A 25,424-nucleotide genomic window follows, 5' to 3' on the forward strand; every position below is an offset into this window, starting at 1 on the left:
CAAAGTGCAGCAGCACTGACAGTGCATAAATCTTTCAGCTGTTAATATTATACACGAGGCTTTATAATGTGCTTATCCAGGGGACCAACAACCAAATTTAGTCAAAAAATTGGATCCAGCTGGATAGATTGGGACATGACAAAAAAACCTGGAGTTGTGTGGTGATCTACCAGAAAGTGAACAATGCAAATCCATTTATCCATTCATAGACCATGCAAGACCAACCTGAAAATTGGTAACAGTGTCCAACCCAACTGAATGAGGAAAAAGATGTCAAGAGCCATGTAACATGGAACTATGTCAACATGCTTCATATTGCTCCATTAAGAGACATCTGACCTATAAATATTAACTTCACATCTCTGGTTAGAAAACCCTCCCTGCCATAGAGTACAGCAGCCCATTTCTTCATCACTGCCCCACCCAAGTCTGAACCCAACCCCTAAAGGAGGCAGACAACGATCATCATAGCGGCCATATTCATTCGTCAATAACCTGGATCCGGCTCTGAACACATGTTACCATGACGCTGCTGGCATAGTGATTGGCAACAACGTATTCCTTGAACACAACAACACAGGCAGCATTTGAAGGAAAAAACAAGGACAAGACGTGCTCAGCAAATGAATGCAGCTATCTTTCAGTTTCCATTGCAGATGGTAATCTCCACTTACTCATGGGCTCAAGCTAAGCTTACACCAGACCAGTTTGCATTGGGAGGATTTGGTTCTTCCAACTTCTGGTTGGTTTATTTACTACTATGAATGTTGCAAAAATTATTGACAGTCAATACCGCTGCAACCATCTTTTCAATGTATCACCCAGTGACATCATCAAGCAATTGGCATCGACTTCCACTCCATAACTACTCCCACGCCTGCTGAACTTTGCTCCACGACATACATCATAGTGATTACTAAGTGGTAAACTCCCAAAACAAGGAATAAAAGTCAATATTTCTGAGCAAAGTATAAGAAGGATGTACACTGGCTGTTATGACTATGAACATAATTGTAATCTCATACTAGTCATCAATGTAGCGGTACAGTTATTGTGAAATGCCAAACCCCACCCGGATGACAACATCGTACAAAACACTGACAATTTATTGAAAAGAAATGAATTCCCTGAACTGTAAAACCAGGATATTACAATCCTTCTGAACTGAATATCTCCCATGCACAATCAAGGTCCTTCACATGGTATGAGCTACTGTGATGACAACAGCTGTTTCCATGACCACATGAGCTAGACCATGCAATCTAGACATGGAAGCAGTATACTACTTGAAGTTGTCAAGGAATCTGCACGGATATTGTCCATTTTTATCTTCAATCAATGGGATCTAGTCATGCATGTTTTCAACTTAGTAGTCTGTACCGCTGTTGTACCGGTAGGCCTATTTCAAGCTAGTTGCATCCAAAGTTTTGAAAGAACAGAGAGAGTTGAAAATAAGGTACCTGTGGTGAAGGGTATGTTTTGAAGTATAAAAAATCCCTGGGCTTGACTGAAAGATGGGGGTCTATTTGCCATGAGAAGGGTGACACACTCTAATATGAGGTATTATTTTTAAAGGGTAGCCTATTTAGTAAGTGTGCCAATGATGAAAATCCAGGCCGTACCAGCCACAGACAGATAGCGAGCAAATCCTGGGCTGACCATTAAATAGTTACACTGAATAGCACTTATCATGTGTATGGCAATCACTTGCAATCAGTCTGTTAGGACAGGCAAGCTCTTCTCTAAGCTGCAACATGAAATACAGCACTCAATGACAGAGTTGTAACCAGAACCATTGAATCTACACTAAACTGGTATGCCTTCATGGAACATGACACAGCATGTTGCTGGCTTATTGGTTTCTTCTTTGCAACATGATCATCTTCGTGTTCAGGATAAATGTCATTGGTTAAAGCTACAGATCAAAAGGAGGACTGGATACATTCTTTCGATAATATACCATTCAAGCTACTACTACAGCTTACGATACTTTGGAAACAATTACACAAAATTATTTTGATTCAATTATTACTTTACTGGAAAACAAAAAGTAATCATAGCGCTCTTGTCCCATTGCTCTTTGATTGATGAACTTATTATTTTTATGACAGCCTGTGATGTGTGACAAAGATAAGACTCAGACCCCACCAGCGACAGATGGTCCCATTGATAACTATGATACCTCTTTTTATCAAGTGCATTTTTTAATTTTTGGAATTGGTCATGGCATAATTGAAAATATCATTGTACAACCAGTGGCAGGTCTTAAGGAGAGGCAGCTGGACTTGCTTACTTAAGGATGTTTATATTCAATGCAACAATAACTATCAAGAGTGTTTTTTTGATGACCTACTTTTTTCTTCTGTGAAGCTAATAATGTCCTCTTCTTGCAGTTGAATACCTATAATAAGGTTGACATCATCTTGCCATACATTTCCGACATATTTTAGTTTAGTACATGACTTCACTACATAATGATGACAGAATTGATATGTGGAACAAAGGCCAAAACACCTTCAGTCAAATGAAGATCGGACAGTCAAAACTGACAAAAGTGAATCAGACATTTCTGTTTTTCTTTGTATTGGTGGACGCCATGTTGTTTTAAAATTGGATGTGTCCATGATGGGTATCAATAACCTGATAATAAAATGGAAAATTTTCACTGAGTCTCCAATCATTCTTTTGCGTGACAAAGCCAAATCATTAAGTTGACAAATAAAGCAACAAAACTTAAATAAATCAACTTTCCGACAATAACCATATAAAATGTACATGGAATATGCAATGAATTTACAATCAAACAGTCATATTGTTCCAGAAGCCTACCTCAACCAAAAGTGAAAATTACCCGGAACATAGCAAATAATGCAACATTGAATGCACTAAGTGTAGACAGCCAATCTACTCCTAATCGAACTACACGATAATGGGTGTCTGGAGTTTCAATTAATTTCTATTTCTATCCATACTTCAGAACACAGAGCTTGATTTTCCATTTTCCATCCATGTGTATGTGATGTGTATAATCATTGCAGTTTCTTGCAAACTGCTATATTAGGTGACACAACAGAATATGCAAAGTCTAAATCTCCCCTAGTCAGTGCCACGCGGTACTTTCAACTAGTCTGAAATAGTGAAATGGCCAAGTGTAGTGCAGAATTTGCCCTCCCTGGTTTCCACTGACATGACTGAACGGTTTCAGGGTTAGGCTTAAGGGAATGAATCTGTTAGAAAGCACTTACCCTTGCATGATAACATCCTGGTAGATGACCTTCTCTCTCAGAGCAAATGTGGGCACATCCAATTGGAGGATGTTACCGCCCTCGGTACCGATGAGTAGGGTCTCTGCATCTGAGGTGAGGCAACAGACAGAGACTTGGCTTTGGTGGCTGTAAGATACAAAATATCATAACAATCAGACATCTTTTAAAATTTCCCATAAAACATCCAATCCAATCAAGGCATTTAAGTACACCTTATGAAATCATCAATAAAGAGGGACCTGGTGGAGTGTTTTTCTTCTTGCAATAAAACTCTTGACAACCAAACTATTTTCATCCAGTATTCTCATGAAAATCGAAACTTCTGGATACCAGTGAAGAATATCTAGTCAAGTCCCACACCTTACTTTCAAATTGATAGATATTTTCATAAAATCACACATACCCTTCTTCAGCACCAACACTGCATTTCTTCACTTCCTCCAAGACTGTTGCATTATCCTTGACGTTTATCTCCCACAGATGCAGGTGGTTATCCACATCAATGCTGATCAGGCGACCCTGGAAAAGACGTGATTGAGACCCTGGAGATTGGCATCACAAAGTACTGGTGAACTTCTCACGACGACACGCATGCCGCCCTTTTCATATGACACTGTTTCCCGTTATGCTGGTTGCGAGATGACCATACCATTATCAAACTACAGCATTGGGTGACTTAGAAATATCTCCCATGAATCATTCATTATTGAGAAAATACTTTTAGCCTTTTCTAACAGCTTTTTAACAAAGAACATGAGTGCTTCAGTGGTATCAAGAAGACTGGTTTTTATCATTTCCTGAAGGTATACATTTATAAGGTTGCATCTTACTAAAGACAACAAACAAGACATTTGTATTAGTCGTCATTACATACCATACCATACATACCTGATCTGGCAGGAAGTAGAGGTTCTTGACCGCAGACCCATTCTCATGGGTTCCGTACAATTCAACACCAGGGGCGCCATAACTTAACTCTGGTTAAGGATTAGTGCTATTTCACCCAATGGTAGGAGAGTGCCAGCCTTAATACTGCATGGTCAAAAGTTTCTATCAAAGCTACATAATATGAAAACCTTCCAATATTGAGATATGTTATCCAACACCATTTATTATGATAGGCTACATTTCAATTCAGCCTCAAACTGGCTACTAGTAGAGCCTAACTTATTGCAAGCAATGACTATGTCGATACATTTTGCTTACAATATTTGTCAGCCTCTCTGGAATTCTGAAGACAGTCAGGCATGCCAGGTCCAGATTGGCCAGCATACAAGGGTAAGATTGATCAACAGTTGAGTCAGCCGATCCCAGCACGCTATCTGGCTAGTAAAATAAATCACCCTCAGTTTGCCATAATGTGCAGCTCTAAATCTTCCACAGGCTCATCAGCATCACCCAAGAGGGCTCTGAATGGATTAACAAACAGAAACCTTGGCGATGCAGTCGCAGTTAAATCGACACTGACATGAAACTTGGATTAGCAAATATTTCTATGTCGGTTCCAACGTAATATGATGAGACCAACAACATATTCCTGTAGAAATAGTATGGATCAGTTTACAGATGATATACCGTCAACTTGGTCAAGCTGAAATGAGATAATGCACTTGCTTCTCGGTGCAGACAGATGCTCGAGAAAATAACGCTAACCATTTTATTTAGCCAAATAACATGAGACTGAGCGACCGTGAATCATCTCGTTCATCATTTTCATTATCGAATGTCAGATGGGGATGATGAAGCCATCATTCTTCATGTGCAAACGAAGCTCCAATGAGGTGAGGATGATTAAGGCCGGAATAAAAAGATTATCACTTGCTTTTTTAAAGATTCTGATTTTCAGACATGTGCAAGTCCATGTTGGGAAATTTTGTAATGAGCTACATTTTACAAGACAACCAGCAATTGCTCTTCAGAGAAACGAGTGAAATGAAACTGGCTGGCTTGGACAGTGTGGGAATTTCAATGAGCTACATTTTACAAGACAGCCAGAAAGTGCTCTCCAGAGAAACCAATAAAGTGAAATTGGCTGGCTTGGACAGCGTGGGAATTTCTCATTATCATTGTTATCCACCGTTACTTATTGCACTCCTGATTGGGTTTAGGAGATAATAACCAGATCTATCTTACTTTTCCAAATGACACCTCAATTATTTCAGAGACAATTAGAACAAATGGATATCATTAGCGTGAAGTTAAATCAGGAGTATGATATCCGAACATCAACCAACATGAGTAGTGAGCCTTTGAAATCTCAAGCCTTAGACTAAACTTTATATCTGTACAAAAACAAATTGTTCTCACTAAAGTATAGAATCTAGATTAAAAGGAAATGCACCAAGTAGATTTAGAATCGATTTTCAAAATTAGTGTAGGTGGGTTGGGTAGCATGCTTTATACATGGAAGAATATGCACTTTTACAGCAATTTGGTAATGTCTAGTTTATACTGAGCTAACACTTGAGTCTTGGCTGCATAAGTGGTGTCTGTGAATGAGGAAGACTAGCACAACAGATTGTAGACTGCACACATTATCGATCCATTGCGTTGGCTCCAGACAGACATCGAGACTGAGATCAAACTCTCCCTCTACATGGTCCTCAACCTACATGAATGTATTTATAACATGAAATACAATGTACCCATAAAATCAATGAACTCTGCAACAGACAATGCAATCAGATATCAATTTCAATGCATAAACCGGTAGACTGGTGAGGATTCACTGTTGAAATTGGCACCCGACTACCAAGTCATATACTTCGAAGCCAGAATCATGTACATATGGCCATCTTATTTATTAATGTACGAATGGAAACTCACTGTTTTCAAACAAATGGATAACACTATAACAACAACAGTCTGCTAGTGCAAAGACTGGACAATTTATTTTATCAATTGATCCTGTTTCAAAAACAGTGGCACCTTACCGCTAGAGCTATGAAAAAGGGGCACGTTACCGCTAGAGCTATGAAGTTAGAACAAGGAATGAACAAGTTCCTTCAAATATCAAATTCTGATCATTACGGACAAACCCATCTTTGAAAATGAAAACTCACGCAATGTTCTCACTTGCGGCAATGACCATTGCTACAGTTGTTCAGTTGGTTCTCTGGTTCATCCATGCCACAACAAAGTGATACGGACAAGACTAGCATGTGTCAACCCCACATCACAAACCATGCTCAAAGTAGTGAGCTCAGACACCACCATTCTCCAAACTAGATTACCATGGAAACTAAGTGAGATTTTTTTTGCTGGTTAGGTATTATCATCACATGTCAGAGGGGAAATACAGCAAGTGTAATAGGTTTGGGGAATATGTTTGGAAAACCAATATTGGTTCTCTCAGTGCTCGAGGGAGACCAATACTGAGCAGCGACTAACATTCTCCCTCTTGAAAAATGCTGTCCTGACTATCCTGGCCTGGTCAGTACATACTATACACACATGTACATGTAGCTATGGAAGTGATTGGCAGAAACCCCGATGGTTTCTGGTTGGCTATCTCAAACATCATAAGGGAGGAGGAAGAGTCTTTCTTTTATCACTGTCCTTGTCACCCTTTTGACAGTCATCAATGCAATCTATACTATCAGGTCTACATGTACATGGACATGTACTTCCATGATCCAACAGGTTCTTTGAACAGCCTACCTACATGTAGCACATGAAAACAAAGCAAGGAATGTAAGTTCAGGACCTCTCTTTAACCAACTTTTTGTCTACAATAATATAATGACCTTGATACAAGAAAGTATAAACAGAAGTCAATGCTTGAATTAAAATTGAAAGCCTACTCACCCACAGTGCCTGTAGGTTCGTATGGCACAGCAAGCACTGTGAAAAAAAGGACACTTGCCAGTTTTGAGAAGAACGGCACACTACTTCAAATGGAAATACAAAATTAATATATGCAAAAGAGCTGCCTTTGTGAAGGAAGGCATTTCATAACAATATTTTTTCAGGGGACCAAGGGAAAAAAAGTAAAATAAAGTAAAGTAAAAAGGGAAGGCACAAAGGCAGCCTCTGTCACCTCCATGACACACACACATACATGATGATTGGTGTACATGTGCATACAATATTATTGTGCTATCAGGCATTTAACTGTAGACACACATGGTGACAGTATAGGAAGTCTGCCAGATCACTGTCTATTTTTGGTAGGCATTTGTATGTCTTATTGTCTGCACTGAATAGGCCAAGTATTGTGTACTACACCACGTGCAATGGTTATGTACTTATGACCATGTCTAGAAATGTTCCAAAATACCAAGAGGATATAATTCCTCCTGTCATATTTTAGGGGATTTGAATCAAAATACTGGAAGAGCGCATATCCCCCAGCATTGGCAGGAGATGTCCATCTGTTGATCTGTAAAAAGGATACACTTTGACAGCACCAGACTTGGTTCCAAGAGCTAGCAGTTTAAGCTTGGGGTCATGTGCTACTGCGGATGGCTTGTGAGGAAAACCATGCTCCACGCACTGAAATATAGAATGATATATTATTCAATTAATATTGGTGCGACAAATATTTGTAAGTCTGCCATTGCATGGGATGGGTCACTTAAAGTTTTTCTAAAAAGCCTGTAAAATACCATTACGGGTACAGGGTTAATAGGGAACCGGTACTGCTCTATTTCTAGGCCCTCGGGCTAGGTTGAGATAGTACTAGTAGGCCTCAGAGTCCGAGCACAACTGTTCAACAAAGAAAGAAAGAACATCAAGGCAAATATTGCTCCAAAAGCCAAAAAATATCAAAATGACAAGTCAAAAGAGGCAACCAAGTCAAATAACCATCGAGATTGACCAGTGATTGAGTCATTGTGTATTCTATTGTCTTGAAGTCAGACACATTCGCCTAATACACATAAAACCCCGGACAGAGTCAGAATACACATCGGGCCAGACTGCACCCGCACACAAAGCGGATACAATGTATACAGATAACGCGCTGTTGCACCATGCACGGAGACCGGCGACTGTCACTCGTCACGCCCAGCGCAGCGGCACTGTGATCACTGATCTTACCTTCTGAAAGTTCAGCAAATCGTGTGCTAATTTAGCCTTTCTGGAGCTATCCTTATGAATCCCAAATCGCCGTTGAACCTTTTTCACAAATCCACTCATTCTGGCGGTATTCCTTAGTCCCTGTAGAGAAGAAATAAACCAGTTGCAGAGTGCAGGAAGAGGGGTTAATCCAGCTTCACCAGGCTCGAACAAAGGTAGAGAGCCGGCTAGAATGAAGTAGAATAAAGCCGGGTTATCGTTGAAAGTACGCACTGAATTACATGAAATTTGACCTCAAAATGATCTTGGGACTATACCTGATGTACACTCCAAGTGGTATCCGACAGGGGTTAAAATTAGGTGTGTGAAGGGGCGTTGGAACTGACCTACTCCAACCCGAATTCGAATACGCGCCAAATACACAACCTCAAGAACAAATGCTTGAAAGGACACATCACTCACACCCAGCGTCGTTATCCTTCCGCGGAGCTCTCGCATGTAATAATCAAATTTTTACTCGAGTATAAAATGACAATATTTTCAAATCCATTTATGAATAGTATCCTTGTGTATTCACAGAATACAATAGAGTCACTTTTACTCAGTAAATCATTTCCCCGTTGTGATAGTTTTTAAGCACTATTTTGTCTGGCGCAACCGCTTCGCTGCATTAAAAGTTTGTAATCCTCCACGCCCGAATCTTGATAAACGGCAGTCATAATTTGACATCTCGTGATGCTATCGTGGGTTATCACCTAAGGCGTGGCAGTGTCCTCAAAGAGTGTTAATTCAAATGATTGAGACATTTTGAAGGATCCCGTAGCAGTCAACAATGTCCCCGACCCCCCCCCGGGCCCCCCCTGGAAAAGATGTCTTGCCCTAGGTATAATGTTGTATATAGAGACCATGGCCGTCAATAGCCCCACCTGAGAGATTAAAAGCGCATAATGGAATTCGTGTTTCTCGGGCATACATTACAAAATATTTATCCTTTGACATTTCAAACTGCACCGGTGTGGCAGTCGAAAATAAACCCTCTAGAAAATGTGTCCCACCTTGTATTCTGACGGACAGTATTTGGTTCTATTGAAGACAATACCTCTTAGGCCCGTATTAAAAGGGCATAGTAGATTTCTTTGTTCCCCGAACATTATTACTACCAGAGGACCTTTCAACATTTTTACACCGGCATCTGTTGCGACATCTGGCTGGCAGAAGGCTAAAACAGTGTTAGCCGTGCCCGCCCCCCCCCCCCCCCCCCCCCCATTCTATCCCCGTCTCCACAAATCTGCTAAACACGATGCCCGGGCCCGCTTGCTAAACTTCCAGGCCAACCTGCTACTCTTCAAAAGAGCCCACTGAGCTGAAATTTGAATTCAACAATCCCGCGGCGAAAATATTGCCTATACTGTAAAATCGAGCAGGAGCCTTCCCAAATTCCTAGACGGTTTCACCTGACCGCGACAGCTTACCTTCCGTGTGTCCAACTGGCAGTTAAATAGAAGATTGATCCACGTGTTATATACCAGGCCTTTTTGCCCCTAGAGCATCATAAACTACACTAAGTAAAAATATGCCTTTCAGACTATGTATAAAATATGCTTCCAGCCTTGCTGCTATTGCTCAAGAATGAAAGAAAAATCCCGGATGCGGCTCAAAACAATGAAAATTTCAATCTGCTACCTGCGTCCACAGGTGACTCAGGATGAGGCCATGACTAATCGTCCCGGAGACGCGATGACAAAGAGATCGATTATCAATCAAGCCTCGATAATACAATGCTATAAGGGTTGCCGTATATATATATCGCCACAAATATGAATCACACACAAAACATGGTTTGGCATACTGCCTGACTAACATTGTTTTAGGGATATAGAAAGTTATGTTTTTTATAGATTTTTTATAACCCACGTGCGATCGGTCATTAAGGAGTTTTCGCAAAGCCCCCGAAACGTCCACGTTTACACCTATCGCATTTGTTCGACTTCGTTATCAGGAGGTCAAACAATGAGATAGGCGTTCGCATTGGCGTTTCGGGGATTTACGAAAACTCCCTAATATCCAATCGCGAAACGCTGAAGGGGTCCTAGCAAGCAAACTAAGTCAATGTATTAACCAGTTTGACTTCTGTAGTTTTGCCGCCTTTGCAGCCTTCGGTGACCCAATTCTCATTGACAAGGCCAGCTTTCACGCCCGCCACACCAACAACCAATGAATCGGAGCCGAGTTCCCAAAATTCAGCAGCATGGCTTGGCCAATAGTCACATCGTTCCAATTACTGCTGTTGCAAGTCACTAGTTGCTTCATGTGCATCATTTGGAAATAGAGGAAAGGGCCGTCCGGCCGGCGTCAATGCCTGATTCCACCCTGGAGTTTTTTCGAGGCTGTGCAGCCCCCGCCCCCCGAGCGCGCCGGAACTGCGGTTGATTCTCCCCGTCCTGGGCACCGGCAACGACCTGTGGTTACCTTCAGTTATCTTCATCTTTTGTTCGTGTCCTCATCTCCGACAGGGGTCCACATTCCATGAATACTTGTTTTGTGCAATTCAAAGACTTGGTGAAATCACCACTAATTGTTGTTGCTGTGCTACATCAGTGCTATATCATTTCCCCCCAGATTTTCCCATCATTATATTGTATGTATATGTAGCAAATTGCGTTTACTCTGCTGTTGGAGAAGACTTCTCACGATTCTCAATTGGCACGATATTGAGACAAGCTGGCGTCCTGCAAAGCAGATAAGTTTCATGCATGACCGCCTTATCACATTTTTTTGCGCACGGGGACCAGGGACACTCCGGGCGCATGCAATGGACTCCCCGGGTAGCCAGAGTAGGCATGGTGTCCTGATGACCACACCTACTTACATGCATATATGCAGATCAATATCCGCCAAGCATCCTTTCAACTGGATGTGACATTACTATATAGCTCCAGCAGCCACGGTAACGACTTCGTTGATTTACGAGGAAAGGAATAAGAGGCCATCTGAGAGCAATTCTATTATTTCTCTCACCAGCCTTCAAAAACATGTTAATGCCTCGGTTCATCCTGAGCTGAAAACGACACTGAAGAGCGGCCGCAAGCAATATATTGCCTGCAGCCGATCGGAAAATTAGATTTCTCTTAATTGGCCGTTTGCTGGTGGCGAGGTGATTGTGTAAATATATTGGGATAGGAAAGGTCGGTGATAAGGTGTCATTGGGTGATAAGAGCCGGTCAGATCAAGCCAGGAAGGGTCCGTACACCAGTGATGTTTCAGGCCCGCTCATATCGATCTGACGACACAAGTCATGGTTAACCATCCTGACCTCAAAACGGAACCAATAACCTTTCTCAGGCTTTTTTTGCAGGCGGTTCAGACTGAAGAATGCTTTCCAATTCCCCAGTAAATCGTATCCAGAAAGTTGTCACAACCACTGAGACCACTGAGACGAAAGACATTACCCGGGGACATTACACGTGTTGGCTCCCAGCGGGTACATCAGCACTCTCCATGCAGAAGCTAATATATTCATTAGGGTCATATATCAACATTTAGGCTAATCATTTTAATGGTTTCATCATAGAAAAATTGCTGTCATTACACCGCCATTATTGGTTGATGAGGTCAGGGATTGGGTCGTCTGCGTCGGCGGAAGTGTCCGCACTCCATGCACTCGGGTCGAATTCATGGGCCATTTATTAAACATCATATATCTGTTTATTCTGCGATAAAGGTGTTTATGACCAGCTAATATTGATGCTATCTATTTGTAACTGAAACTGGCCTTCTCAGCAGTGCCATTGTCATGATTGTGGATTGATGACCCGGCCGGGCTTGAGGACCTTGGACTCCAGGAGTCAATTTGACGAAGAAAGTAGTCCGGGTTCCCGTGGGTAATATTATTCTAGCTCCTCAATTGTGTTTGTGATGATTGAAACTGACAACGTTTTGTTTTACAAAGAACTTTGTGGCGTATCAGGTTGAGAACACGCTTTCATAACTTCATGAATTCTAGCTAGGTTTCGGTTTATCGGCGAATCATACTTTGACTTGCGGAATGCATTGGTATGGCAATGGTATCCAAAATCGCTGTGTTCAATGCAATGAATCATTAATACAATTAGATAATATTATAACAATCATCATTGTGTTTGCAATAAAAATTATTTCGCAAATGTTTTTGTGAATAATTGATTAATATATATAATCCATGCGGCATCAACCAAATTTGATGCCTACTTTGTGTCCAATAATAACTGACTTATACTCCACTAATGTAAACGCCTTGTTCTGAATCCCCATCCGGCCCCCTCTGCATTCGTGCAATGAACATGATTGATCAAAATGAATAAACAGAGCAATATCGATGAATTATAGATGCCCCGCCAATTGACAAATTTGGCACCATTGTGAATTGGTGGTTTAGCAATAATGTATTATTCAATGTACATGTATTACGTGACTTGCCCGTGGGACCGGACAGGGTGTGATTGGAATCAGGCTCTGAATCCCTTTGTCCAGGTTGGTGTTCCAACGCGTAAGATTCAGTGCCTATTACGAAACGGTAAACCATCAACTGCGGTAATACTAAAAACAAGCACTGTGAACAAACGTACGATGTAAGTCCATGTATTGTTCACGTCATGTCATGTCATGTCGTAGCCCATTGAAGTAGGGTCCGGTGAAGTAGGCTCTGGACCGCTATGCTATACATCTTGCATGGAGGGACGGGCCAGGCTGGTCTATAGCCTAGTCATGTGGACGCCTTTCGCTATTTTACCAATAACCTCAGCTTAATCTCCCACTGCCACCAGGTCACTGCCACCAGTTCGAGAATAAAAACGCCATTTCCAATAAGTAATCAATGCTGTCTTCCGATCAATGATTTGTGGAACCAGACAAGCAGGCACGGGCAATGCAGCTATATTGACATGCTATTAATCATGAAAGTGATGATACAGTGGCATGAATATAATCACGGTCGAGCCAACTTCTGTTGCGCTGCTGTTGAGCTCGCCAAACTGGATGTGCCTGTCCACCCGACGTTCGAGGACAAAGACACAATCTTATCGCGTCAGAAGGGGGGTGTTTGTCGACGAAGATGTTACCCCATCTGGGTACACTCCGGACGCAGTAGACCGGCCTCGCCCCTCCCCTACATTCCGGGGCCCGAACATATAGAAAATAGGAGTACATGTACTTCATAGGATTGGCAGTACTTCTGGGTGGTCAGCGTGAGTGACCAATATTGACCTGCCGCCCTCCTGTCAAGTGTCAATAAAGATGTCTCGTTGTCCCTTTTTACACCTCCGCCCATACCACCAACCATGAAGGCGTATATCACATGCGGACACGGCACCCGTCACCACAATATCCAGACTTGTATTATCGACTGGATTATGCAATTACCTCCGCTTCTAAATGAATCTGTTTGCGAGCGATTTTCATTGCCGCAATCTGCGATTATTATCGCTGCTCTCGTCTGTCTGCAGGTCTGATCCGGCCTCGCTGGGTTTGGTATTGATCACTGGTCGGTGCGATCACCAATCACCAATTCGCCGCACCTGCAATGGCCACCGCAAACGAGCATTTTTTGTGGCATGCGATCATGATTGCAGGTCGCAGCGACAAAAATCTAACGTTAGTGGTGCTCTTCACTCAGACATTACAGGTGGAGCTATAGATCGAAAAATATATCCTCCGTGAATCAATACCACCCTTGGGTACACCGACACGCACAATAACTGGTAACCCTGGTAACCGATGGGGCAACAGAGCCGGTCTGTCTAGGTCAGGTTAGGGCAAATCATTCAGGATAGGAGGAAAGGTCGATCTGGTGAGAGAGAAAAATGCCATAAAGGTTTATATCTGGAATTATAGATTTTCCGTGCATTCATGTAGTTACAGAGTTGAATGACCACAAATTGGGTTGACTCGATCTTGGGAATATACATGTACATGGGAACAAACACAGCTACCTGCTGCGCAGGAATCATATAACATTGTATTCGTAGTCCCTGCTATCTTTAATAACTGCTGATATGTTATTTGACGTTAATCGATCAAAATTTCAATTGAACTCCCCAAGTTCATCAAAGAAATAGGTGGCAAAAATCTGCATTCATCACAGAAAATACAAAAAAATAGAAAAATTAAACGTCCCTGGGTGGGCTTGAACCACCAACCTTTCGGTTAACAGCCGAACGCGCTAACCGATTGCGCCACAGAGACAGCTTGACAAATACATTTGTACTTCTACTTTTGACCAAAACGAGTCCTAACACAATTACCAGTAATCTGCAATATTAGGTAATAACGGATAATTAAAGACGTATTTTAATGTCACAATCATATTGAGCGCGTAATTTGATTCGGCCCACAATATTATTGCATATTATTGTTTGTGATAATTTGGCCTAAACAGCATATAAATCAGGACCGTTTCCTCATTACGGTATACTGGTCAGAAGTAACCGGATCTTCATCGAACGCAGCGATCTCATACGTGCAGAAACTAACATTGCACTTGTAGCCGCATAGCTCAGCGCAAATGTTGATCAAAAGCCAATACTGTGTATACTGTACTTCCCCTACTTAGGTATACTCTTAGTTCAAAAACGACAGTTCACCTTTAATTAATTACTCATGTGATCTTCCCAAATGGACATTGGATGCGCATAATTAAGCTTTCTACTTTTTAAAAGTTAGCCAACATAATTATCACCATATAGAGCTGTGTCCAAGTATGCATGTGACTTTCCCATCTGTCTGGCCCAAACGCCTAGTGAATCATGATTGGCTGTCACAATGGTGTCAATGATGATACTCAATTAATACTGGTATTAACTAGTTTGTGCCAGTATCGGAACGATCCTGTGAACGGTCGCAATCGTGAAAATCCCCCCCCCCCCCCCCCCACACACACACACATACACGCATGACACAACAAAAGTGATCTCATCACGGTGTTAAAGTTTGAACTGTCTTTCAAAGGCTGACTAATACCGCATTGAATACCGTCTGTCTCTGTGGCGCAATCGGTTAGCGCGTTCGGCTGTTAACCGAAAGGTTGGTGGTTCAAGCCCACCCAGGGACGAATACACTTTTATCACATCAATTTTTTTTCACCGATATTAAAAAATACCACTCCCTTGTTTTGTTGTCAACGAAATCTGCTTTTATACTTGTAGGTATGTGAGAGGTGGTTTCGGTTTCGGTTTCATAAGAATTTCTTGCCGAGCTTTTGGTGATAGGAGAAAACACAAAACTGCCAAGTGTAGTAAATGTTCCGTGTCAGCCTCATCATTATACTAGCAACATGTTGTGGCATCATAACACTGGCTAACACTCTCATGCAGTGGCTATTTTTGGTAAAATATACCCAATCATGGTATAATGGGACGATTAGTGCTTGTTTATGTCGTTGACTGATGATAATTGGGTCCGTAGTTCGTCCGTCGAGATAGGCAGTTTATGGATTCTGGATCGATGTGCACACGTGATAGGTGCGGGGATACGGGGGTGGCTAATCAGCTGTGATAGATTGACAAATTGGTTATGTACTTATTCATAAATGTCACCAGTTTCTCTAAAAAACAAACACACAAAACCCCCGAATAAAAGCATTACAGACCGTGCCATGAAATACATGTACTGTACCGTCGGGGAGAAGCCATCCTTTCAGAACGACACGTATGCTACGTTTCGTCACGAATATTTGTAGTTTGAGACTATACATGTATTCTAGAATTATGCATTTTAACTCATTTTTATTTTAGCCCGGTTACCCACTGGACACTATTCCAGGAGGACATCTTTGACTGCTACACCTTGTTGTATTTCTTTCTCTGGATACTGAATAGACGGCCTTGTGAGGACGGATCTATGATATGAAGGAAGGGAGACGATAGACCAGCCCTGGGCCGTCCCGCTTTCTACAGCGAAGCGGATCGAAGCCTATTTTAAGGTTACAGAGACGATCAGGCCGATCCAGCTGCGTCCCGAATGTAGGGTTGAGACGATATCGACTATGGTTGTGATGGCAACACAAGAATGACAACGTAGACCCTGTCTGGCCACGTTCCCGATGATGTGACTGATGTCGTCGCCTGTAAGAGAAAAGGATCATTCAATTTAAATGTGTCAGGAAAGTTTACGACGAATTGATGTCTCAATGATAACAATAATACTTGTACATCAATATCAATGATGAAGCGGGGGTACGGCAGCCGAACAGCCGAAATACCGGATACGGAAATAACGTTACTTTTTCAAACAGCCCGCCAAAAAACAAAAGGCAATCGTCAAGATCAGTAGCGCCTTCCCGGGATAGAAAGTTGTACCACTAAACCTAATTGGAAGAGTTCATTAATTTATTAGGGTAGTATGATGAGATTCCCAATGAATTATCCCGTCGTGTTGTATTTCAATGAGTTAAAAAAAACGTCCATGCATATTTTTGAAAATATAAAAGCACTTACTCTCCTAATGCCCTCGATTTTAATCTAAACATATACCATCATTTAAGTTCTGCATTGGGTGGAGCATAAGCTATCGCCTCTCTGGCTTAGTGAAATCGTCTAGACTTGAGTCAGCGACATTTTGTTGCGGTTTCCGAATATTTACATTCAATTTTACCCAAAATGAAGCTTGATATTGGGTTAATTTTGTGCACCACGGTGTTTCTTACTCTTTTAAAGAAGGGTAGGTTCTTATTTTCTACCATTTACTGCTTTGTGTTGGTTCAAATGTACTGTAATTTGTGTTTTTGGAAGTAGGTCACCAACTCAGAACTGCCATGGCTCATCTGCGTACATCAATGTACATGAATGTATACATTGTTTTCTCTTATTGTGATACTAACTTACTTTGTATTATATTTGGTGCCAACTTTCAAAATTACATGATTCGATGATGTTTAGACGTCTTTATCGCTGCACAGTATACTCTCTGCAATATATGTTCCTAAATTATGATTGTATAGGAACCTACCACCTTACAGCAATACAGGGTGATTTTGAAGCAGTTGTTTGCCATGCACCAGTGGCAGTGTGAGTGTCGTTGATCGGTCTCCACGCTGAGAGTAGCCCCTCATTCATGACCAATTCTTAATTCCAAAAATACCTCTTCTTCAGGTTACACCATCCAGTGTTATCAGTGTGATAGCAATGAGGATGAGACATGCCCGGCTGATCGGCCATTTGATAAGAATATCAACGCCATGGTTAACTGTGGAGGGTTCGAGGCGAAGGTTCCTGGAACGTTTTGCTTGAAAGTGTATCAAGAATCACCTGGATGTAAGTTTTCCCTGAAAGGGATACAGAATACAAGACCTCCACTCTTTAAGTCCACTGCCCAAATTGACAAAACATCCATCCCTGAGCAACTTACCAACCAAATAAAAACTAAACCGATTTTCGTGTTTAACATAGCCCAAAAAATCTTTATTGCCAGAAAGAAGATTCTTATAATGTTAAGATCTGACAGCGGTGACAAAACTCACTCGGTGTCAATAAAACCTGTAGCATAAACATTCAGGGCCGAGTTTACAAAGGGTGTTTAGCTTAAAACAGCGTTTAATGTCTGAATAGACAGAGTCAGGGCCTTGCAGGGTTTCTTCATGAAAACCGCATTAGGCCCTGAAACTGATTATGTAGAATTTACACGCGTCTAACTCTTAAACACCCTTCGTAAATTCGGCCCTCAGTCTATCTTGTTCTGTCTTCACATGAGACATTTGGGATCCTTTGGAAGCATTTTATCATTCATTGAAACTTTGGAAACTAATGTTTTTATGGCTTTTATTTTCAGGGTTTGGCTGGGTGAAGATCACGAGAAGGTGTGGCTCGATCTCGGAAACAGGTAAGTCAAGAGAGTTCAGCTATTATACCCCTGGGACTGCCAGGGTTGTCTCACTCTGTGTGATTCCAACTAATTTCATCTTCATGGATGATGAAAGTACTAATCTAGACGAAATAACAGGCCATCTCTATTGAAAGCTAGAAATAGACTGTGGACAGGTTGTGCTGGTCGACCATGTGACTACAGTATTTACAGGAGTCTAGCTTAGTTCAGGCTCTTTTGAAATCACAACAAAATTTCCGAGGAAACATGAAACGACCAGTGTTGACCATGTTATGTGCTTATATGAAAGGAAACTCTCCTGACAAAAGTAAAAAGTCTTGTTACGTTGGTAAGTAGCACTTATTTTTACCAGCAAATAACAAAGCAATTTTTAATTGTCGTGCTAATCTCCTTTATGTCTTTCAGGCGTTGCTGTGGGTTGTCGTTGGGAATACATCGACAGTGGCGTCTTCAAGGAGACGTGTTTCTGTTACACTTCAGATGGCTGCAACGGTTCTTCGACGATATCCACAAATTCCGTCCTCATCATTGTGTCAATAATAGCAGCTTTTCTAATGAAATACTTTTCTCACTAATGGTTTGAAACCGAACTGCAAATATATCAATTTTGAATTGTATTTCGGATTAATTTCTATTTGTTGGTTGAAAGATGCCATTTTCCCAACTGAAGGCACCTGTGTGGCATCTTGCTATCCACCTAAGTGAAACTTTGCTGTCAACACTTTTGCCATAGCTAATACTTTCTGTACAACATGGCCAATGTAAATATTAGTGGCTTCAAGCACTACAAGATGCTGTACAGTTTCAGTTAGGTTCAAGGCATATAACCAAAAAGAGCGGTACTTTAAACAGCCTTGAATCACTATCTATTGGTGTCTTGTTCCAATACGTGTAGTTGGGTCGGGAAGGGAAATTAGAAAAGAGGGAGTACTAGAAGTCTTGTACATTTATGCAAGGCTTGATTTATGAAGAACATTCCATTTGTAATAGACATCAATATTTCAGCTTATTCAGTTGGTAGATACACTCAACTGTCGAAGTGTTTGGTTAGACAACCAATTCCTTTTATTTGCTATGAATTCCTTATCAAGTTATGTATATTGCAAACCTGGAAATATTTGGGTGCCTTTTGGTTTTATTTTTGTGTAGATAATCGCAAAAATATTCATCTGCAAAAAAATCCAAGTTAACTTGTCAAAGCACGAAATAAAAGTTATTGTTTGCCAAAATTGCAATTTCAGTATTTCCAGGGTTACAATAAACTTTTGTTTCATAGCTTCAGCTTGTATATCCCATCATATCATATGCTTATAGCTCTGTTGTACATTCCATCTCTTTTAAAGGTGCAGATATAGCCTTTAGTTGATCACGTATTGGACTCAAATTTAGATATTTTAGTGAGTATCCTTTTCCTGCCATTTTACCCATTTTAACATTCCAGTGTTTTCTGAAATTGTTCAACCGTCCTCTCCATCCTAATCAGAACCACAGAAAACTGTTGCGTGTGCAAAAGTGATGGTTTACCTCAAAACTAAACCAAGGGTCTGGTCTGTACAAAAAAGCACAGAACCACTCTCTGAAAATATCTACCAGTAAACTATATGTAGTTATCTTCTGACTTATTATCATCTTACAATAAGGGATGTCAAATGGTAGAATGTTTTGTATTATATGTAAAGCATTTATATATTCACAATGTAAATATTATGCATCTGAAGTGTATGTATGGTTTGACCAGATCATTTTATAATGCTATATAATAAGTAAAAATAACATTTTATACAATGATAAATAAATTGCAAATAAAGATGATTTACATACATTCTACAAAAGAACTTTTGGTTGTGTCTCCCAAATCTGTAGAAACTGAAATGAATCTTCCAGAACCCTGGAAGGAGAGTTGCCATTGGTTCCGAATTGCAGCATTGTGAGGAACTTAGGGTCATCCAAATCTGATTGTTTCCGAACAAGGGGCATCCAACATTCCTAGGCAGTGCTGGAAGTTTATATAGATGACAGAATCATTGAGAGCTTTATGCGTGTCGGGGCACCAACTGAGACGTATTGTCTTTCCTAGAATAGGCCGGGTGTCTTGTCCCCCCAAATGGCCATCTCAGTTTCGTCCCTCAACGAGATGTTTTTTCATGTATAGCCCAGAATAGGGTGTCAGTAATGTCTCCCAACAAATGAGACTTTTTTTATGCTTCCTGAATGTAGGGTGACAAATTTGTCCAAGAAGCAAGGCATCTTTCATGTGTCTCCCAGACTAGGCCAGGTGGCAATTTTGTCTCCAAACAAACGAAACATCTTTCATGTCTCCCCCAGAATAGGGTGACAGTTTTGTCTCAAAACAAGTCAGACGCCTTTCATGTTTCTCCCAGACTAGGGTGGCAGTAGTTGTGTCTCCCAACGAATGAGACATCTTTCATGTCGCTGCCAAGGGTAGAAGTTCTGTCACCCAACAAGTGAGATATATTTTACGTCTGTCCCAGAAGAGGGTGATCGTTCATCCCAAATGCAGCCAGGACCAGCTTTCATGCTCGTACTATCTTTGGAGGAAGGTACAATTATAATTACTGTATCATTAGTCTCCTTGACCTAATTTTCAACGATTATGAGTCTTTCCTTGAGTAACCGGGATTCGTCATTTCCCTCCGTTTCCAATGACATTGGGTAATCCCTTATATGACTATGTTTCATTAATTAATATCGTGGTTTATTAATTGATGATAGCATCCAAAGAATTCTTTACTAAGCCACCCACCAGTAAAATGATATTGAAAATGATAAAACGTCTTCCCACACACCACCCCACCTGATATCGGACATTGACTTAATCGTGTGCTGTAAACTCGACCAAGAGCTGTCTCGACTTTCAAGGCTTTGAATCAAGCCATGGATTGATACGAAAAAAAGCCGCTTGATATGGGTTGCCATTCTCGCATTTTACATTCAGTTGGCCATATATTAGGTCACAACCAACTTTTCTACATGCTTTGCCATGTCTCATATATCTCACAATGACACTATTTCGAGCCGTTCGATAAGCTTATTGTGTCACGCTATCGTATCTGGGTTAGATCAAGCTATTCGAACTACACTATTTTGCGTCCGGTATCTATTCATATCTTACAATGCAATGTAAATAGCAAAGTGCTATGCCTATTTGAAACATGGGAATTCCCGGCTTCGTCAAACGAGGCCCTTTGTTATGACCAAGAGATTTTCGTGAAAAAGTTCTAATGAGCCATTCCTGTGAGTGACTCAGGCGTCCTAGTATATCTTGTCCCCTTCTCCAGCATTTTCAATCATTTTGGTCAAATTTCATCACTGGTAGAGGATGTCGTCTGCTGATTGTAACATCGTCTGTTTATTCATAGTCTTGACGTTAGCGTTCGTCGTCTGCTCGGGAGCGACTTGCAGGTAAGAATATGAAATGAAATGAAACGATTATATGCTGTACAACTCTACTGTATTGTACAACTTCGCAACTGTACTTCGTCGCCAATTGAGGACAACTCCCGACATTACACTCCGGACGCAGTTGACCGGCCTCGTCCCTCCCTCTCAAACTTGAGACGAGACGAACAAATGGAATGCCCCGGGGTTTACCAGTTATAGGCCTTATTCTTGGAGTTGAGCTCACCATCTTCGGTTCTGAGCAAGGTCTTTCATCCTCACCTAAAGCTCCCTCAATCAAACGCATTTGGGTCAATTCTAACTCGGTTTCACATCCCCTTTGTTGTTGGAGACGGTGAAACATTTCACACAATTTGGTGTCTTTGTGTTCAGGTGCCATCTTTTAAAACTAACTACAAATTGAACTTGTGTGGGGTATGGTAAAAAGCAGGGCCACTTTGGAGGATGCCCCACCAACATCGTATATCAGTGCAGTGTAGGTCACACGTATGAGGCACATCGATTTATCGGCGTTGTGCGTAGGAGATCCCTCCTTCAGAAGGAGACTCTAGAGGATTGACGCACGACACTGATTATTCGGCATGGGAGTTGGGTGTCTTATACTAAATTAATCACATCATATACATGAAACGAAATCTAGGTCGAACACGAGTCTCCGTGGGTGATATATTCAGGTTAAGGATTTGTGTGCAAAGCGTGATTAAACTCGTTAAACGAAAAAGAGGCCCACACCATTATACCCGATGACTGGTGAGTACCTCTCCAATAAACGACGTTGTTATTATCGGTACTATCGGTCGTTCACCCGTTTTAGTTTACGCCTGTGTTAGTAAAAAACACTGTCGAAGACAAACGCACCCCTGTCTCGATCAATGCCAGGCTCCCAGCCGCTAATATCCCAGTTTGGTGGGTCATTCATGATGCCGAGCCCTGTCCCTGGTTGAGAAAGACTTGTCCTCACTGAATCATCCTGTCCCTTGTAAATACGAAATAACCATGTCCTTTAAGGAAGGAATCACCTCTATTAAAGACATAATGTAATCACCCGATCTCTATGAAGACGAATTTATCACGTCTCCGGTGAACACAGAATCACCCGGTCTCTGATAGTAGAGATAGAAGTGCCCTGCTTCTGGTAAAGATGCTCTATCAAGACAAAATCGCGCTGACCCTGGCACAGCCGAACTGATCGCCCTGTTTCTCGTAAACACTGAATCTTCTTGTCTTTGGTAAGGCCGGAATCGCCATGTCTCTCGCAAAGACGGAAACAGCCACTGTCTTTGATCATTATATATAGACGGAGGTGCTGCATGTCTCTGGTATTAAAAGACGAACAGACGCTTTCTCTGTGAGATAAATGGTTTAATCATTTCTCTGGTAAAGGCAGAATCGCCCTGTCGCCGGTGGGTGCTAGAGCACCCTGTCTCAAGTAAAGACAGATTCGCCCTGTCCCAGGTAAAAACGAAACTGCCCTGTCTTTAGTAAAGATCATCACACGGTCTCTCGTAACAACGAATTCGTCCTGGCTGGAAATGATTGCAATGAAGACAGAATCGCCCTGTCTCTAACGCCGTCATGGTAGAAACAGCTCTAGTATCATTCAGTTGCGACAGGCAAGAACTGGTCGTCGTTTCGGCGGTGCTGTGGTCTTTAGCCGAATGATATGTATGCACTTATGTGGAACTGGCAGAGGCATGTGATCTAGTCACTAACATCCATGGTTCAGAACGAATGGCCATAATTCGATCTGAAGCAGATTATGTATTAGAAGTCCATAATCTCCAGATTGTTCAAATCAAATTTTAAAATATCTTCATGCCCGTGTTCTCATTCTTTCCAGCTACGACTGTACCGTGGATGACGCCGATCTATCCTGCTGGAGAGAGAACATCGATGTCTTCTCTAACATTATCCTAGACGCCGTCAACCAGCGGGTAATTGTAGCTAACCATATCGGGGAATGGAAGAGGAAACGTGCGCTACCCATATTCGACCCGAGCAGAGCCAACGCAGTGCTTGATGGAATAGTCGCCCGCAACCAGGGTCCCATGCCTGACGAGTCCATGAGAATCATCTTTGACAACATCGTGAACCAGGTAGGGTTTTATATCATCTAATTGAATGCGGCCTTGAGTCACTGCGTCAAGCTATCTACCAACTATCTACCAATGAAACTATCTACCAACTTTTATCACCACTTTTTAAGTCGATATGTGGTGCTTCAGAATGGTTGATTGGTTAACAAGAGGTACTGGAGCCTGTTACTCAGCTGGGATTAGTCGTTGATGGCTTGACGCCTTCTGGTACAACCTATGGCATTGTTCTTTATTCTGCCATGTAACATGTCCGTGCAATCATTTTGGCGGAAGGGAGTAAACCCAGAATTGCATATGTTATTGGCGCCAGCATGAAACAAATGATGTGACGTTGAAGAGAAATGATCACATCTCTAATTTTATATTTCAGACAACAATATACGAAGAGAATTTCAAAGGAACGCCCGCGAAATACGCATGTCCAGTGCCATGTCTTTACGACGGAATGCAGCCCATGTTGGTGGCTGTGATAATCATCCAGACTGTGATGCTAGTTGTCCTTTTAGGAGTTGCGATATTTTTGATCACCTATTTCAAGAGACACAAAGTCACAACTGAACCTAACCTAATGGAAAAATGACAATGCGCTGAGAAACAGAAGACGAATTAAATACATTTTCAAAAACCTTTATATGCAAGATTCATTGTCATGTCAGAATAACTTTTTATAGCTCAGGTCAGCGGAAAACTACTCCAGGGAACTCTCACGCGAAGTTACACGTTCGTTTTGGCTAGACTCCTCTGCAGTCCATGATCCATTTCGTAATACTGATCGTCATGACGACGCTTGTCCACTGCCTCGGGAGTGTAGTTTTGGCCGGTGCGCCGAATAGTTGCCTGGCTAGACTGGCCTGGTGATTAAGGATTCTAATGTACCCTTTTAATCTGAGGTCTTCGATCTCTATATCCCTACACCTTAATTGTTCATTGTACCGCGTTGTCATCTGATCATGATTCAATTTTCAATTCATACATGGTTATCATTTTTCCAGTACTGTAAAATGCCCAGGGGCCGTTGAAGTTGACAGCGATTTTGCACTGATATGTCTGTCACAGGGTGTTGTTATTCTGTGGGTATTTTTACTCTGAAGCACAACAAAGCAATGATGTGACCAGAGTCAGCACTTACAATACATGCGGCATGCTACATCTACATGCATATATCAGGTTCGTTTTCTGACTCTACAAGCGATGTTTTTACCGGTATTTTATACATTTTTGTGCCGAGTGGCTATTTTTCGTATATAGATAACGGTATGTGAATCATGTTGTCTTTGATGAAAACCTTGAGATATTCATGTCACATAATATATTACAGACTTATCTAAATGCATCTGTGTTATGATTCATTATCGGCGACAAAGATTTGAAAGGACAATTTAGAGGGAGGGGGCCTCTCTCCATGAACATAGTTCCAAGCTATACACAAGGACGGACGACAAAGGAACAACCAACCACTGCCAGCTGGTTATCTGACTCTCACGAGACTGGTAGTACCCAATATCTACCTGACGACAACTCTTTAAGCACAACCACCACCCGAGTCTTCTCGCTCACCAGCCCTATTAACGAAGAGCTCCCTATCAAGGCCCGAGCCTCTCCATGATGCCACTTGTTGCTCTCTGTGAACTGATGACTGACACGTGAGACCAACTTTCTTTCACGGGAAAATGGTCACTGTAAGAATTATATGGGAAGAAATGTATAATATTTGGGGTTTTCCGGTTTATCCGGCCCAATTGGCAATATTTCCCGAATAGATGTTACGTCC

At 41.6% G+C, this 25,424-nt stretch overlaps 3 protein-coding genes and 2 non-coding genes across 7 annotated transcripts in view; 3 read left to right on the plus strand and 2 right to left on the minus strand.

Annotated features, from left to right (window-relative positions):
* Nucleotides 1-9,815, minus strand: part of LOC135486182 (lethal(2) giant larvae protein homolog 1-like) — a 39,162-nt gene extending 29,347 nt beyond the window's left edge. For 2 of the 3 annotated variants that reach the window (XM_064768838.1, XM_064768820.1), the window contains exons 1-6: nucleotides 8,603-8,756; nucleotides 8,307-8,426; nucleotides 7,663-7,760; nucleotides 4,155-4,236; nucleotides 3,670-3,785; nucleotides 3,246-3,392 (exon numbers count right to left, since the gene is read on the minus strand). In XM_064768838.1, coding sequence (XP_064624908.1) covers nucleotides 3,246-3,392; nucleotides 3,670-3,785; nucleotides 4,155-4,236; nucleotides 7,663-7,760; nucleotides 8,307-8,405 — 542 coding nt within the window. In that variant the 5' untranslated portion in view covers nucleotides 8,406-8,426; nucleotides 8,603-8,756. Of the gene's footprint in view, nucleotides 1-3,245; nucleotides 3,393-3,669; nucleotides 3,786-4,154; nucleotides 4,237-7,662; nucleotides 7,761-8,306; nucleotides 8,427-8,602; nucleotides 8,757-9,757 lie in introns of those variants that run through there. The other variant, XM_064768829.1, reaches the window with a different exon arrangement.
* A 4,615-nt stretch (nucleotides 9,816-14,430) lies between these two features.
* Trnan-guu (transfer RNA asparagine (anticodon GUU)) lies at nucleotides 14,431-14,504 on the minus strand. The gene has a single exon. It is a non-coding gene; the product is annotated as a tRNA-Asn (tRNA).
* Nucleotides 14,505-15,295: 791 nt separating this feature from the next.
* On the plus strand, nucleotides 15,296-15,369 carry Trnan-guu (transfer RNA asparagine (anticodon GUU)). Its single transcript has one exon. It is a non-coding gene; the product is annotated as a tRNA-Asn (tRNA).
* A 1,479-nt stretch (nucleotides 15,370-16,848) lies between these two features.
* LOC135498276 (UPAR/Ly6 domain-containing protein CG9338-like) lies at nucleotides 16,849-19,684 on the plus strand. Its single transcript, XM_064788517.1, has 4 exons — nucleotides 16,849-16,976; nucleotides 17,408-17,569; nucleotides 18,084-18,134; nucleotides 18,543-19,684. The coding sequence occupies exons 1-4, from the start codon at nucleotides 16,916-16,918 to the stop codon at nucleotides 18,710-18,712; spliced, it is 444 nt and encodes a 147-aa protein (XP_064644587.1). The 5' UTR covers nucleotides 16,849-16,915; the 3' UTR covers nucleotides 18,713-19,684.
* A 1,591-nt stretch (nucleotides 19,685-21,275) lies between these two features.
* On the plus strand, nucleotides 21,276-24,976 carry LOC135498284 (uncharacterized). The gene is made up of 3 exons (XM_064788529.1): nucleotides 21,276-21,560; nucleotides 23,398-23,653; nucleotides 24,024-24,976. The coding sequence occupies exons 1-3, from the start codon at nucleotides 21,478-21,480 to the stop codon at nucleotides 24,231-24,233; spliced, it is 549 nt and encodes a 182-aa protein (XP_064644599.1). The 5' UTR covers nucleotides 21,276-21,477; the 3' UTR covers nucleotides 24,234-24,976.
* Nucleotides 24,977-25,424: the final 448 nt, after the last annotated feature.

This window comes from Lineus longissimus, chromosome 1, assembly GCF_910592395.1.
Source record: "Lineus longissimus chromosome 1, tnLinLong1.2, whole genome shotgun sequence".
NCBI classification, from domain to species: domain Eukaryota; kingdom Metazoa; phylum Nemertea; class Pilidiophora; order Heteronemertea; family Lineidae; genus Lineus; species Lineus longissimus.

Excerpts from the sequence above, each read along its gene's own strand:
- LOC135498276 (XM_064788517.1), top strand. The coding sequence starts at position 16,916 with ATGAAGCTTGATATTGGGTTAATTTTGTGCACCACGGTGTTTCTTACT. Across the intron at positions 16,977-17,407 it reads TCTTACTCTTTTAAAGAAGG|GTTACACCATCCAGTGTTAT; the intron begins GTAGGTTCTTAT and ends CCTCTTCTTCAG. Across the intron at positions 18,135-18,542 it reads TGGCTCGATCTCGGAAACAG|GCGTTGCTGTGGGTTGTCGT; the intron begins GTAAGTCAAGAG and ends TATGTCTTTCAG.
- LOC135498284 (XM_064788529.1), top strand. The coding sequence starts at position 21,478 with ATGTCGTCTGCTGATTGTAACATCGTCTGTTTATTCATAGTCTTGACG. Across the intron at positions 21,561-23,397 it reads TGCTCGGGAGCGACTTGCAG|CTACGACTGTACCGTGGATG; the intron begins GTAAGAATATGA and ends CATTCTTTCCAG. Across the intron at positions 23,654-24,023 it reads TTGACAACATCGTGAACCAG|ACAACAATATACGAAGAGAA; the intron begins GTAGGGTTTTAT and ends TTTATATTTCAG.